General features: G+C 25.1%; 1 protein-coding gene across 4 annotated transcripts in view; it reads right to left on the bottom strand.

The window, feature by feature from the left end:
* The window catches only part of LOC113554903 (protein sickie), a 77,979-nt gene that overhangs the window by 28,863 nt on the left and 32,760 nt on the right, over positions 1-16,356 (bottom strand). For all 4 annotated transcript variants that reach the window (XM_026958996.1, XM_026958997.1, XM_026958994.1 and 1 more), the window contains exons 6-16: positions 11,846-12,051; positions 11,338-11,435; positions 8,933-9,053; positions 8,739-8,860; positions 8,540-8,648; positions 8,315-8,471; positions 8,008-8,253; positions 7,789-7,948; positions 7,414-7,497; positions 7,208-7,313; positions 101-178 (exon numbers count right to left, since the gene is read on the bottom strand). In XM_026958996.1, coding sequence (XP_026814797.1) covers positions 101-178; positions 7,208-7,313; positions 7,414-7,497; positions 7,789-7,948; positions 8,008-8,253; positions 8,315-8,471; positions 8,540-8,648; positions 8,739-8,860; positions 8,933-9,053; positions 11,338-11,435; positions 11,846-12,051 — 1,487 coding nt within the window. The remainder of the gene's footprint in view (positions 1-100; positions 179-7,207; positions 7,314-7,413; positions 7,498-7,788; positions 7,949-8,007; positions 8,254-8,314; positions 8,472-8,539; positions 8,649-8,738; positions 8,861-8,932; positions 9,054-11,337; positions 11,436-11,845; positions 12,052-16,356) is intronic.

Below are 16,356 nucleotides of genomic sequence, written 5' to 3'. Positions count from 1 at the left end.
AATACAAATTTTTGTTAGTATACAACTTGTCATATTATTATTTTAAAACCATAAGTAGGTACCAGATAAATGTTATTTATTTAAAATGAAAGAATCTTACCCATGTTTTAAATGTATTTTATTATTTGATGGTACATTTTGTTTGCTGTTAATAATTGAACTTTGATATCTTAAAGATCTATAACATACAATTATAATATTGATGTTTAAAAATAAACTATATATTTTTTAAATGTCTACCTTTAAACTATTGTTGATATATTTTGTAAGATTAAATACAGATATTAATAGAACTCAACTAGGTATTGTAATACAACTACAACAATAAATAATTTAAATAATGGTTAGATAAATCGTATTAAATTGCAGTTAAATTAAAATAACCATTAGGTAGGTATTATGCATTTTAATTATCTAACATATTACGCAATGACCACTAATCCAAAACATTTAACAGCTACTACAGTACTACTGTTTACCTACTACTGTGGACTGAGGTTTAAGCCTTAGGGGTGTGTAGTTAAATCCCGTTCTTGCGTATATCGACACTCATGCAGACGGTGCACAATTAAACGGTGCCTTTGTGCGCCATCTACCGTGTCGGGCCGACAACTAAAAGAGAAGGCGGATTGTTTACGATTTTCACAAAAGGCGTTGTGTCGTCGTAGATAAAAAAATATCACGAACACAGCATTTTCGTTTTCATAATATATAAACTGTTATTGTTTCATATTGAATATACGAAAGATCGATAGAACGACAATTGATATTATTGTATTATAGCACGGTGGTTGTGTTTGTCACTGCATTTTGTCCAAGTATAGTGGCAAGTACACGGTCGCCAACATTGGGAAGGGTTGGGTGTTGTTCAAGGTCTGGTGAAGGGTGGGGACTGAGGAAATATAATCGATGAAGCCTAAAGGGGCATTCATCCCACCCGCGTGATCGTGAACAAATGATATTAAATGTACACATTGGCAAATTGCTGTTACAAATTAGATATATTATAGTATAGGTACGCATTGTACAGGCTTAATAAATAACCATATAGATAATTTAAAATAGTGAGAAATAAAGTTAAAATAATTAAAAAAAATGCTATTCGACCAGTCTTATTAAAGAAAGATGCCCTTTTTAAAATAATATATATAACATACGATATTGTGTTTAGAATGTTTAGAAAAATAATGAAGTTTATAACGTTTCACTCCTATCAATCAACCGTGATACGCAGTACAAAATTTAAGTCTATTAGTAACGATTTTATTTACCGAATTAGGCATACGTATAAGTGGCATAATAAAAGATTTAATAACAAAGTCCTAATATGATTGTTTAAATAACAATTGTTATTATTTTAGCATTTGGGAATATGGTCAAATTTTGTTTGTAAAAATCAATTCAATATAACCCTAATGAATAAACGTATTAATAATACACTAAAAAAAAAATAAATTACTAATATGTAAATTTTGAGAATATATGAAAGTAACAAACAAAAACAGCGGGAATTTATATTTAAGACTAGATACTTAACATTCTCATTAAATATATAATGATAGTTTTTTTCGGCATTATAAATATTTAAAAAGATTATGTCTTCTATTAAGATATTCATGGAGAATATATATTTGTATCTCTAAATAGTTTTTTAGATTCTGAACGGAGCAATAAATGTAATTATTTTACAGTGATAAGTGTTTTTTTTTTTGTCTACCATTACCTTTTGAGATAGTAATATTGTAAAAATGAACTCTGGGAACTTGCAATGCCACCATTAGTAGAATTCGGCCGTTATTCTATATCTATAGAGGTTTAACTTATGAACTTGATATTTTTTGTTGGAGTCTTCTTCACATTTGTCATAAACATAGGATTTACAAACGATCTGATTGTATTCGACGTTGAGATAAAATGAATGATCTCGAGACGGAGAAGAAAAACGCCTATGACCCCCCATGCGGCCGCTGTTGTTGGTTTAAATGTTTTGTTATTTTAACGATTCCAACGATTTGACATCCGAGTGGTGTGTGGGAGATTGAATTTCAGGTTGTAGTTCAGTGCCGAGTATCTCTACAAACGATGAGATGACAAGTGTTATGTAAAGATACGCGAAACTGAACTACAATCCGAAATCCCATCTCTCATCCACTTGGACGTCAAATTGTTGGTGTCGTTCAAATATAGAACACGATTGAAACTAACAGCGACCTCAGGGTCCATTTGCATTTCTGTTATCCGTCACGGGTTCATTATCCGAACATCGAGTAAAATCTAATAGTTAATAAATAAAATCGTAGAACCGATGTATTATACGACTAATGTGAGAAATTCTCCGACCAAAAATAACAAACTCATAAAGTCATAAGTTAAACCTTTTATTGAATGACAGGCACTTGGAACTTGGAAGGGGCGATATCCGTTTGCGTACAAATGTACAACTCAATTGCGCACACGAATTTTTAATATCTGCGATAAATGACCCAAACGTAGGACCTCGTTTGTGTACATAAACTATATATAACTAAAACTCAAAAGAACTTACAAAAATAATGTTTACAAAGCAATTGTAAGATTGTTTTCAAACATTTTTCTTCTCACTTTTACAGGCTTAGGACTATATACAAGTAATATGTACATGGAAATTTGATTATCTACGGTACTCTACACGAAATAAAATGACTAAAACACTGTCAACTCGTGTCTCGATATCACGTTTAACTAAACAATAGGCATATAGTAATATAATGACTCAAAACGTAACCGAAACATCCGGTGGTCGACAATAACGCACACATTCAACCTAAATTTGCATTAATCGTTTAGAACCGCACACTAGTTAATCGAAAACTTTTGGGATTACGTATATGGTGTATCTTATCGAATTTTTTAAGATAAATCGTATCATTATTAAGCACTGCAAATTGCAAAATAAGTCTAGTTTATATTGGGAATGAAATTTAACAGTTGTTCGCAATCGAGTCGTCATTTTTCGGGTCAAAATTTGTATTAGTACGCAAACGAGCTGTCAGTTTCCAGGTAAAAAATTTTTGTACTGTACGAGTATTACTGCTTGGAAGAATTGCATAAATGTAGGTAATTAATTTGTATAATAATTAATAAGGGTAATAGGTATAACATGTTTATGTGAATTAAATTTTTAGTCCAAATTATTTTTAGTCTAAGGTATACGATCTACAATCATATATTATCAATACAACAATTATTCTCCACTTTTTTCTTTTTATATTGTTACATTTTTTGTTTCTAGGCAAAAATCTTAGATAATTTTTAACTTAGATCAAGGTTCTTTGTAAATAATATTCTTATAGCAGTTAGAATATATCTAAAATACAAAGTAATAATTATTGGTAACTGTTTGAACATTGATGTTAAAATTTTGGCAAAATTGGATACTAAATTATAAATATCCCTAGATATGATATTTTCATAATATACAAATTAAATAGATAATTTTAAGCTAATTATATCAAGACGACAAGACCCTATTCACACCATTTTACAGTACGTTCGACATCAATATTGACTATTAAGTTATAACTTATAACTTAAACGTCCAATGGTTTTAGCGAAATACGTTGAACTTCGAAAACTAAATCGATTAAAAAAAAAATTTACAGTAATATTAATATGACTCAGATAGATGCTAATCCACTCAAAATCTTCGTTCAGAATCGTTTCATATCTATCAGCGATCATCATTAAATTTAAATTTAAACATTCATTAACGTGACTTACTGAATTGACAAGTTGACGAGGTATATTATGTACATACTCGAAACCTATTATAGTATTATATAGCACAGATGAGTTGGCTGCTATATTTGGATAACTACAGTAAATTTAATATTTATTTTCTCATTATCTAATTGATTTATAATTTAAAATAATTTTTTATTAAAGTCAACGATTATATTATGACCGGATCATACTCGTATATCTACATAATTTATATAGCAGTATTATTTTCTTGTTTAGGATAATATTTAAGTATATAAATTAGTAATTATAAACATTATTTTATATTATAAATCGCTCGTGTCTCTATAGTTCACCAGTATATTATTATTACACATACAAAATACGATATACATATTTAAATTTAATTTTGTTACGCATGGGCTGTTTATGAAAGATGACTCATTCAAAGAGGGAGCTCAATTACACCCTATTCACGCACACGTCCTGTCTATAAAATAAATAAAAATATATTGGAAAAGCAAAAAACCAAATGTACACATAAAAAACTTCAAAATCTTTAAATACTAAATACATATTAATAATATAATGTTTAATAAAATAATTTTATCAAATATTATAGTCATATATATCAATAATAATTATAATCCTCAATTCAATTAAAACATTTTTTGTTACGATTTTTTACAATATTTAGTATTTTTTGAATAGGTATTATGATGTAATTGTTTGTACCTATTTCTAGGGTATTATTACAGCAATTATTTAATTATTTAGAAAACTGCCATTTGATAAATATTAAATCTAAAAAACACTACACTTCCCTCCTAAAACTAATATACAGTATTTGATTATAAAAACTGTTGTGTCTACCATCACCGCAAAATAAAACTAGATTTGTAGTTTTGTTTAAATTGATCCAAAATAACTACAGTCTACAGTTGATCAAAAATATTAAATTCATCACGCGCCAACGCCAATTATACCAAAATAATTGACAAATTTATTATTTTGTTTCTTATTTATAATACATTTTTTATTTTATATTTAATTTAATTCTACTATTTCTGTCACTAATATGCCATTCAATATGTTATTTTATGAATAAGTAAAATATTAAATTAGATTTTTGAGCAAATTCACAATACATTTTTATGTGTTTTAGTATAATAATTAATAATGTCTACTAATCTTATTACAAGTATACTAATTTATGAAAATAATAAAGAATTTATCTTTGAAAAACTATTTACCTAATTCTATTTTATGTATATATCTCAATGGCACACGAAAAATTAATTATAAAGAGACCCATTATATTATCTCTCATTCTCTGAATGAAACTATACTCATACTAAACCAATCATTCTGATATATGTAATAAACTGTGTAAAATTAAATGTGTCTACATTTTAGAACTATATATCTATAGAAATTATATACATATAAAATTATAATAACTTAATAAATTAGTAAAATATATAATATCAAGATTTAAATAATGATAAAAAACTATTTTAAAATTGCAAAAGGTTTTATTTATTTTGAAATAAAATTAGTAAACATTAACCAGTATCAGAAGAACTTTTAATGTATTAATACATGATATACAAATATTAAAATATATTTTTTTTTTGTTTATTATTGTAATCATTATATTGTATGCAATTTTTACCATACCAAACTATAATTAATATCAAGTAAACATATGATAATGAGAAATTACAGACGACCATAAATGAAAAGGCCATGAATCATTCAATTTATAGAAAAAAAAATATTTATCCAGAATATTAAATTCTGGATAAATATGTATGTGCTTAATAAGTAAGTCTACAAATATATTATATTATGCAATACAAACATTTTATCATTTCATGAATAAGTATTATAACATTTCTATTATGTCCATTAAATTCTTTAATAAACTTTTATTTATTAAACTGAAAATAATTAACAAATTTTATCTATCAATTAAAATAAATTAAAACTGAACACTTATAATTATACTTTTAATCGTGATAAATTGTAAGGTAAGTTAAAAGTTGTGTAATACTAGTCTTAGTTGCAAAGCATATATTAAAATTAAACATTGCCTAGTATAAACAGAAGAAATTCTTGCATTTTTTATCTTGAATTACAATTCATTAAAATTTAAGAGGTTAAGAGTTAAGACTTTAGGGCTCTGCCCTATTGTTTTATTGTAGAACAATTATGATAGATACTAAGTAAGTAGAATAATTATTAAGTAACAATAACATTGTTACAGAAATTTATGTTTTAATGTATATTGGAAAAAAATTAAATTACAATTAGTGTATTAATGAATTTGTGTTCTTAAATATCTATATTATGTAGGATGTAGCTAACAACTGGGCCTTTTTTAATAACTGAGGCTGAAGACTTCTAGCTATTTAAAATCATAAAATATTGTTGCACCTTGCTATTATTTCATAAAATTTACTATTTAATTATAAATAAAAATCATAATATATTCTAATTAAATAAAAAAATATTCAATATCATTCTTATATTTTTAGGTATGAAATACTAACAGTTATAAATTAGAAATATCTTAGATATAGTTTCTTATTTAGTTTAAATAGGTTATTAAATTAATGAAATATTATATTATTTATATTAAAAAATTACAATATTCCATAAGTAATACAATGCTTTTGAACAAGTACTTCAAAAACCATTGAAATATTTTAAAATTATTTTAAAATTATTTTAAAAATAAAAGCAATGGATTTTTAAATTTTATTTTGAATAAATTAATAAATTTGAAACATACTTGTATATATTACTGAAATGGTTATAATATGATAATCTAATTTAAAAATGTTAATATCAGTAGTCTTTAGTCTTAACAATTTCAGTAATATATACTAAATTTATAGCTATAAAACTTTGCTTAAATAACTTCTCAGTAGATGTAGTACTTTTCACATTAATTGAAGTAAATGTATATAATATACACTTAATCACCATATTGAATTTGAAATTTTTTAGTTAAACTATATAATAGTTTCAAATTAAGTTCTTTATTATAGTTCAAATGTGTATGTATTGTATAATTTTAATGTACAATACAAATAAAAACAAATTACATTCAGTATTTATATTTCAATTTGAGGTAATTTTTATGGCAAGGAGTAATATTATATCTTGTATTATCATAAAACTCAGATATACTCTGAATTAACCAAAAAATATGTATTCCTTAATAATATTGCAAACAATAAGAGTATGCTATGTTTTGATAGATTGTTCAATTTTTTATGTGTAAGCATTAAATACTAGGAATATTTACATTTATCTTTGAAAAAATCTATAGTTTGTAATTTAAATATTAACTTTTATCTATATAGAAACACGTATGACTAAACAATTAACCAATTACCAAAAAAAAAAAAAAAAATAATTTTATTAAAATAATAAAGTAAATTAGTCTAAAGAATGGTCTTAATTTATTTATACTTACTTTGAATCATTGTATACTGGTCCTTCAGACATATAACCTGGATCTGTAGCTAGAATTTGTCGTGATTGAATGTCATATTGAAGAATATCACCATCAGATACATAACCTGGTAAAAAACTGGTGTTAGTATAAATTGTTCATATTTTCCTCATAATGACAACAATAGTTTTGATTCTCCATTATAAATAAATCAATTATTATTTTACCTAAGGATTGTTGTCCATAATCAGAATCTGCAGAAATACGTTTTTCTTGAAAATTACCATTCATACAGTTATTTTGAGTTAATCCTGCATAAAACAAACATTTAAAGTATTAAATATCACTAGTAAAATTTATACTTTGGGGTTTAAATATAAAGTATAGCCATAGTTAATATTATTTAAAAAAATGATTAATTTATAATACTTTTGGAAGTGACATATTTTTAAATTTTCCAAATACCTAATTTTTAATTTTATTAAATTTATTTTGAAATAAAATTATACATTAAAGGCCACAATTAAATGCAATTTTATAATGAGCAATTAATGAACTTCAATTTTTTTATTTTTTATGTATTGAAAATAATATTTCAATACCTAAATCTGATGGTATAGTGCGGTGTTGTGGTACAATAATTGATCTTTTGTATCCTCTTAATAACGGTTCCATTGGCTTCACATTTAAAGCTGGATCTTCTTCTTCTGTAAATGAGCTTTGCTTGTCATGTTTTAATTCATTTAGAATTAAATTAGAAGTCTAAAATTATTAAATATAATTAAATTAACTTTTAATTTTAATTTATTTATAGAACTTACATTTTCAGATTTTTTAGGATCATTACACATATCAAGTGGTTTTATATTGTTTTTTTCTAATGGGTCGTCAACTTTTTTAAGTTCTGAATTTATTTGTTGCATTGGTGCTACACAGTGTGTAGGTTTTGTCATTCCTTTGACAGTAGCTACTGGTTTTGGGATTCCAGTACCACTAAGTCTAGATTGACTCTGGGATAATTCCATTGTAGATGAACTAATTATATCTTCTTTATCTGAATTTAATATCTATTAAAAAATAACAATAATTAGAACCATTGTCAAGGTACTTAGATGTGTCTATATTTACCTCAAAACTTTTTCTTTGTTGATTTTCACATTTAGGAGGTGTAGATGATTTAATACTAATTTTAGAAAGGCGTGATTCAGCTGGTACAGGTGGCCGAACAATTTTTTTTCTTAATACTGGTTTTGACACTTCTGTGGAATTTTCTTTTTTATCTAGGCTAAAAGAAATTCATAAAAACTAAACATAAAAACTTATTTTTATATATGTTTAAAAAAGTTAACTAACTTAGGCACTGGTTTTGGTTCATTTGAAAGACTATTTGATGAATCACTACGTTCTGAACGAGCAGAACTAAATCCACTAGAACTGGAAGTTCTTTTGGTACTACTGATTACTAGAAACATAAAATTACAATATATTAGGTTTATTCTTGAACATATTATATAAATATAAGATATGAGTTGTATAGTTATTTATTAAAAACCTTGTTTGTTGGATTTTTCCTTTTGATTGGAAGCTTTCAGCTTTTCCAACAATGCACTGTTTTTTTGTGCTGAACTGTATGGGCTGGCAATATTAGTTTTAATAGGCATTCCATTTTTTTGACTGAAAAAGAATAATGAAAAAATTAAATTAATTTAAAAGCAAATAAATATGATTGAATTATTATTTTTTTACTTTGTGTTTTTAGGTGAAGCAACTGGTGTTCTAATGATATTTTTTGGTGATGGTATGAATGTATGTGGACTAGTTGATCTGGAACTACTATTTGATGTGCACTTGATTCCAGAGTATGGACCTATAAATTATGATTAAATATAAGAAATTATATATAGTAAATGTATTTAAAAAACTCATTTAATATTACTTAAATATTTAAATCAGTATAAGAGATATGTAATATATTTATTAAATTAAATAAATAACATAAATATATAATGAAAATAATAACTAATTATTTAGTTAATATTTAATTAGTTATTGTTTTGTAAACGACTTTTTTTCTAGGAAAAAAGATAATAATAATTATTACTTACTAATAAATATATAAATTAAAATATTAACATAGTACGAGTAAGCACAACTTAAACATCAGTCCAGTATATACACGGGTCATGGACTGCTGCCCACAGGCAAGGCAGATAGACTGGAAACTTGTGAAATATATGATAAGAATTGAAAACACAAGAGAAACGCGTGATAAGAGAGCAACAGGCGTAAACATAATAATACTATGCATTGGATGACGTCATCAGAAGGAAATGTGCAGAAGGGTGTGGACGACCGGACTAAACTGAAGGCGGGTAATAATTATGATTTCCATTGAAATATAACAATGGAAGAAAGGGTGATTTTAACTTCAAAGTGAACTAGAAAACATGACGTGGGTGGTGGGTTGTACAATTCTATTCAATTAGTATTTAAATGTGTTATTTTTGGAATTTTGTTATGTTTATACAATATAGAATAAAAAACTACATTAAACGTGATTCCCTAATCAAATTTCTGAATTCACTAGTTAATACTTTACCTCGAATTTTCGTGCATGTAAAATTGTCGATTCAAAAGCTTAATTTATTAGTGTATCTTGCAGGTTAGGCGTAAATATCAATACACATTGTATTATTACAATATTTTCACCAAGATGAATTTTGAACACGTTGCAATATAATATAATATAAAATAATGAATTTTAAATTAAAATTGGTTGGTATGTGGGATTGTGAAAATTACTTGCATAGATATTAAAATATAAAAACAAATTGTTCAGCATGTGTAGTGTTTTTTTTTTAAATGAGCACTAATAAAACTTTAGATAGGTAGGCAGTAGGTACTTAAGATAATATATTTGTTCAAGGTTAACTTTGACCTTTAAAACATGACTTTTTGTCACTTCAAATCATAAATAAAACTGCAATCTTTAATGGATATTGTTTATTGAATATCTACCAACTGTAACTAATGAACTATATTTAAAAATATAATATGATATTTATTCAGTAGATTATTATGTTCTGACTTTTTGGGATGTTGTAATTTAAAATAAATTTGAAAATATATGATACATAGACACATCGTACATATAAATATTATCTTATCTTGTTATTTAAAAAAAAATGAAAAATTTATCGAGGAAAATTACAACATATTTTCTCGAGTTGATAAGTACCTAAGTATGACAGGATACAAAAGGTATAATAATAATTTATAGTTATAGACAATTATAACCTATATTATATAAAATGTATCGGATAATTCGGATATCTAATATTTTTAAATTGTATTTATTTAAAAATAATAAATATAAGTAGTGCCTATCTAGTACTATATACTACTTTACTATCAGATAATAAAACGACCAAATAATCAACCTTAAGATCTATAAATTATCAAATATTTCATTTGGCAGTGGTCGGCAATCTTTTTGAACTCTCGGGCCACATTCACAAATTAAAAAAAGTTCGTGGGCCAAACATAAATAAAACATTTATATTCTTAATCTTAAATTATTTATTATATAAAAAGATTATCTAAAACTTTAAAATAATAAAATGTATAAAAAAAATAATTTCGTTGTTCTAGAATTTGAAGCGGGCTGTATACCTACAATAGCCATATGAGTCGCCAGTTTCTAACCACTGGTTTAAGGATAAATCTTGTAATTCGTTAAAAAAAATGTTAGGTATCTTCCTATTCAAACAAAAACTTATTAATTTAAATAAAAAATGTGTATTAATATTTCAATTTCCAATGTAGTGTATATAATAATTAATAAGTATATAGACTATAAAGAGACTTCAATATTTTTATGCGTGAATGATGTGTAAAAAATTTTAATAATAATTTATATATATTAATAGTTATTTGCAATTATTCATCACAGAATAATTTATAAACTCAATATTTAATATACCTACTATCTGTGTATAATGTATATTGTATTTATAGATATTATGTGTTTATGAAATATGGTAATTGGTATAAGAACTAAGAAGGAACCATATGACTATAAAATTGAATAAAAATTCCCACGTCCCACTCAAATGCACATTAAGCATGGCAGGTAGGTACTAGGTACTCACTATTGACGGCAGGTGTATTTTGCAATTGATGAAATCTCTGAGCGAACGGGGTCGGTATACTCGTAATACTGCCCGAGTGTAGGGTGGGTCCAGGAAGCCTATAACAATAGAAAATATAAATTAACAATAACTTCATCTGAAGTAGTGTGTACATGCGTGTATAAAGAAAATAGCGCATATTAAAACGCCGACTATTGTCCATTGTAATAATAATATAATAAGGTGATTTTAACCGGAACCTTAATCTAACTTCAGGAGACGTCGGGACACTCCTGGACTGATTGCGACGTGCACTGTTCGAATTCCCCATTGGAACTGAACACCGTCTGCTAGGGTAAAAAGGGATGAAGGGTCCACGCCCTTCTATATACATCCACAATGACGTAATTTATTTTCATTTTCCCCCCACTCTTCTAAACATCTTATATATATATATGTATTATATTATTATATATACTCTATTATTCGTTCTAACACGATTTATCACTCTAGTTTCGTTAAACATTACCTTGATTGCTTCATATCTGTAGGTATTCTGGACTTGGGGCCCTCAGACTTCTGCTGTTGTTTCTGTTTCTGTTTGTACTTGGACAGAGCGAAGAATAAACCCAGTATGGATTTTAAGTTACCTTCTTTGACATCATGGGCTGTAATACCATCCAAAGCTACTCCTAGTGTCTCCAAAAGGTCTAAACAGCTCTTGATATTTCCCAACTGAAATAAATAATTATACCATTAGCTCATTTTTAATCTAAATTTATAATTTATTACATTATTCTTATAGTTATCTATACAAATGTCAAATGTATTCTAACTCATGTTTTGATAATCGATTCAAGTATAGATTAAAAATTATAATAACTATATATTAAACATTGGTAGTTTTTTGTAATATATAGTATTAATTAATGTTTACATTACTATAATTAAATTTATTATAACAATAATAATTAATAACCAATAAATAGTTAAGTAATTAATATTTAAAAATGTTTAGTTTTAACAAATTTATATGTATATATAATTTATAAACGAAAATCTGTTAATAATTTGTATGGTAAATCTTTTCTTTTTTAAAAAAAAATCAGTATTTATACAATCTGTAAATATATTTTTATGATAAACATAAATGTTAAAATAAAATAAGATAAAATATTTTAGCTAAATTTTATAAAGAAGCCTCTTGAGTGAAAAAGCCATACAGTTATTGAACCTTGTGAGTAGGAATACCTAATCTCATATAATAAATCTAACCTCACAAATTGAAAAAAAAACACATGTCCTTTTATTATTTTAAACATAAAAATCTACATGACTCCTTTTACTTCTATACTTATTTCATTATATTAGCTTATATTAAGACAATAATGTCTATATTATTTCAATATGCATACAATTTTAAATAATTCTTTTAAATATATTAAATTTACTAGAGAAAATAATTTTTTAAATAAGGTTTTAATTAGTTTTGATTATTTTCTAAAGAAAATTATTCTAGATAAGGGTTTTCAATATTTTAACATTTATTAACACATATGACTTTATCTTCTCTACTATTAATAATATATAATTAATAATAACTTATAAGTTAACCAATTATCATGTTGGGATTTCATTATCAAAGAATTACTATCTACAAAAAAAAATGTGTTGTTGTATATTAATATGTTTCTTGTAAATTCAGTAAATAGTATTGACTAAGTATTTTAGTTTTTAAGATATAAATAATATACAAACCTATTTTAAATAACAAAAATAAATAATATCGTTTTATTTTAACGTAATTTGTTATAAATACAAAATATGTACTTACTGGTTACTACCTATTAACTACCTGCTGTAACTTTATATTTTCATAAATAATTCATGCTTTATTTGTATAAACTACAAGCAAATTTGTTTACGATAACAAGACACTACATCAAAATTTAAATAAATAAAAAAAAACAAAATATGTTTTTACTTAATTTATACAAGAAGGAGCAAATTTACATTAAGAATTCTTCGTCGATTTAGTAAAATTGGCACTTTCGAGATAAAAATAATAATTATTCAGTACACGGTGGATAGTATTATGTTATAGTCTTAGTTCACAGGGAAAGCGAAGGATAAATTATAACTATTCTGTGTATAGAATATTGATTGATGAAATATCATTGAGGAAGAATTTGTTTATTGTTTATAATATTCACAATACACATAACTGCACTTACAAAATCGTAATAGATCGTAATCGTAAATATTACACGGGATTATATAATATGTTTTTTCATAATATATTTTTTTTTTCATAAAATTAATTAACTGTAAAATCTGCACGATTTTACCTAGGTCATAGAGTAATAGGCACTATAATATATCTATATGACTATATGTATACATTGTATATAACTACATAAAAGGTACCTATTAAGGTGTTTAATTTAACGTGGTACAAATAACGATTTGTGTATAGTCGTATTAATATTTTATAGTAAACTATGCGCAATGTTTTTATAATTTTAATTAAGTATATGAAAATTATAATTATTGACTATTGCAATCTAATAGACTAGACCGATATAGTCGCTTGTTTTCTAGGTATGTAGGACGTAGGTACCTATATAATTATCTTTTGATATTTAAAATAAATTAAGTGTTCTAAAAGCTTTTTAGCACAATAATCTTCATGTTATTAGGTACAAATATTTTTATATTTTTTTATAATATCATTACATGGAAAAAAAATTAAGTAACTACAGCTTAAACATATGAATTTTAGGTCCATTCTAAAATTAAATTATTTTAATGTTTAACTTTACTTACAAGTCTACAAATGCTTTTCATTTAAAAAGGAACTCGTACTACAATGAGAATATTCTATATTATAATGTAGTTGATTACTTTTGATTAAAAAAGTAATAATATAACCAGTGAAACCTATGCAATGCAATACTAACGAAACAAGTTTTATTCACGTACACGTACTTTTTCGTTTTATATATTGATCAATGGTCAATGGACAAAAGAAAAGAAAACAATGCCTAATGAAGTTTAGATATCCTTTTTTTTTTCATTATCTCATTTACAATTGACTAACTTAGAAATTAGAGCTTATATATTATTATGTATTATTAAACAGTAACTAATTCGACAGAACAAAACCACAAAACGAGTAACAGCGACCTTGATAAATGGTAATGATAACGTATAATAATATATACTTTGTGCTTCTATTGTTTAGAATTTTTTAAATTATTTAATTTTTATAAAAAAATAAATACATATTTTGTAAAGATAAATATAATGCGAGGTGGCAATGATTGATGTTTGGAAAGCACAAAAAAAAACGTACTCGGTAGTTTTACTAATGGTTTAAAAACGTTTTTATATATATATAATACACCGCACACGCACATAAACTATTAAGTATTAAGACATTTGAAAAGTTAGAAAATCCTTAGACATTAGTTACATTTTTCATCATCAACATAATCTAATTACGATTTAATGTATTGTAAAAATCAAAATAGTGTTTCTTTCTCACTAATTTGCCTATACCTAATCTTAATCTGACTATACACTGTATTAGTATATTACACATTGTAATATGTATATAATGTATATTTACGACTAAGATCGTTCTATTTTTATTAACAAATATATTTTAATTATAATTTTTTTTTTAGTTTAAATATTATCTAGTATTTATAGCCTTGAACTAATTCAGTAAAACCTGTACAATTTCCAAATAAATTAAAAAGTATGAGACTTTTACAACGAAATTTACAATAAAATCGATTCAATTGTATATTTTGACTAGTACGCCAGACTACAAATAGTGTATTTATTTTGTATACCAATTATATATTATTTAATTATCTGAAAGTTGTTTTTATAAACAAAATGCATTTTGTTGAGAAAATCTTTATTTTTAAATATTTAAATTGAATATGAAAGATAAAATATATTAACGACCAATTGTATATATAGTCTAATATATAAATACTTAAGATTTTGGAATGACTTCAAAATTGATTTTGTGTATCTGTGTTTAATGAAAATTCTAAGTTTTCTACTTGCCAGTTAAGCAAACCTTATCAATGTATCTGTATAACTTTGAAACACAATTTATTTAATAATTCAAGTCATCACTGATGACTCAGCCTTTGTTTGTCATTAAACCTAATAGTACAGAATTTAGGACTTTACCAATATTTTGTTTGATTTACAACCTTCTTGAAAGAGTTGAATAGTTGTTGTTTTCATTAGAAGAATAGAGAGAATAACAACATCAGATGTAAAAAAAAAATAAGAAACAATTATTTAAAATGAAATTCAGTCTTCTTTTATTCGAAGATGTCAAAGTGTATGTTTCGGTCTTGTTTAAATTTTTAGCGATCTTGCAAACGGGGCACTTATAATAGAGCGAATAGAGCGATGGTTAGCATAACCAAGTTGACAGTATATACTTTAAAAGAAAAGAAAAATTTAATCCCTCGGTTTACATTGAAAATAAGTTTGAAAAGAAAAACTAAAACGCGATTCGTGCAGACATGCAGACGTTTTAATTAGGGTATAGGTATTCGAAACGCGACTAGGTTAATTCAAAAGAATCGATATTAAATCACGTTTTATATAGGTACCAAATATATTCACCTTCATTTTTTCCTTTAATAACAAATTCATTAAATTCTAATTTTTAAAGTTCTATTAATACACTTACTTAAAGAATATATTTATGAATACTTAAAATGTTTTTTACTATTGAAAGAGTGTCCTGTAGCGGTATAAATTTAAGTTTTCCAATTGAAATCCCCCCTTTTTACTATTCATTATTTAATAAATAATATTTTTGAACATTTTTATGTACCTAATTCAAAATTCGCGTGATTATTGATTTTTCTGTTATTACAAAAATTATATTAAAGATAATAGTTTTTAAAAATGCTTTTACAAAAATGTATAATAGATGTAATATTGGATCTTTTATTTATTTTATTTAAACTATTTTTACAAATTATAAATAGGGATGATTAT

The sequence above is a fragment of the Rhopalosiphum maidis genome, chromosome 2 (assembly GCF_003676215.2).
Source record: "Rhopalosiphum maidis isolate BTI-1 chromosome 2, ASM367621v3, whole genome shotgun sequence".
Taxonomy (NCBI): domain Eukaryota; kingdom Metazoa; phylum Arthropoda; class Insecta; order Hemiptera; family Aphididae; genus Rhopalosiphum; species Rhopalosiphum maidis.
This window is presented reverse-complemented; position numbering and strand designations above follow the sequence as displayed.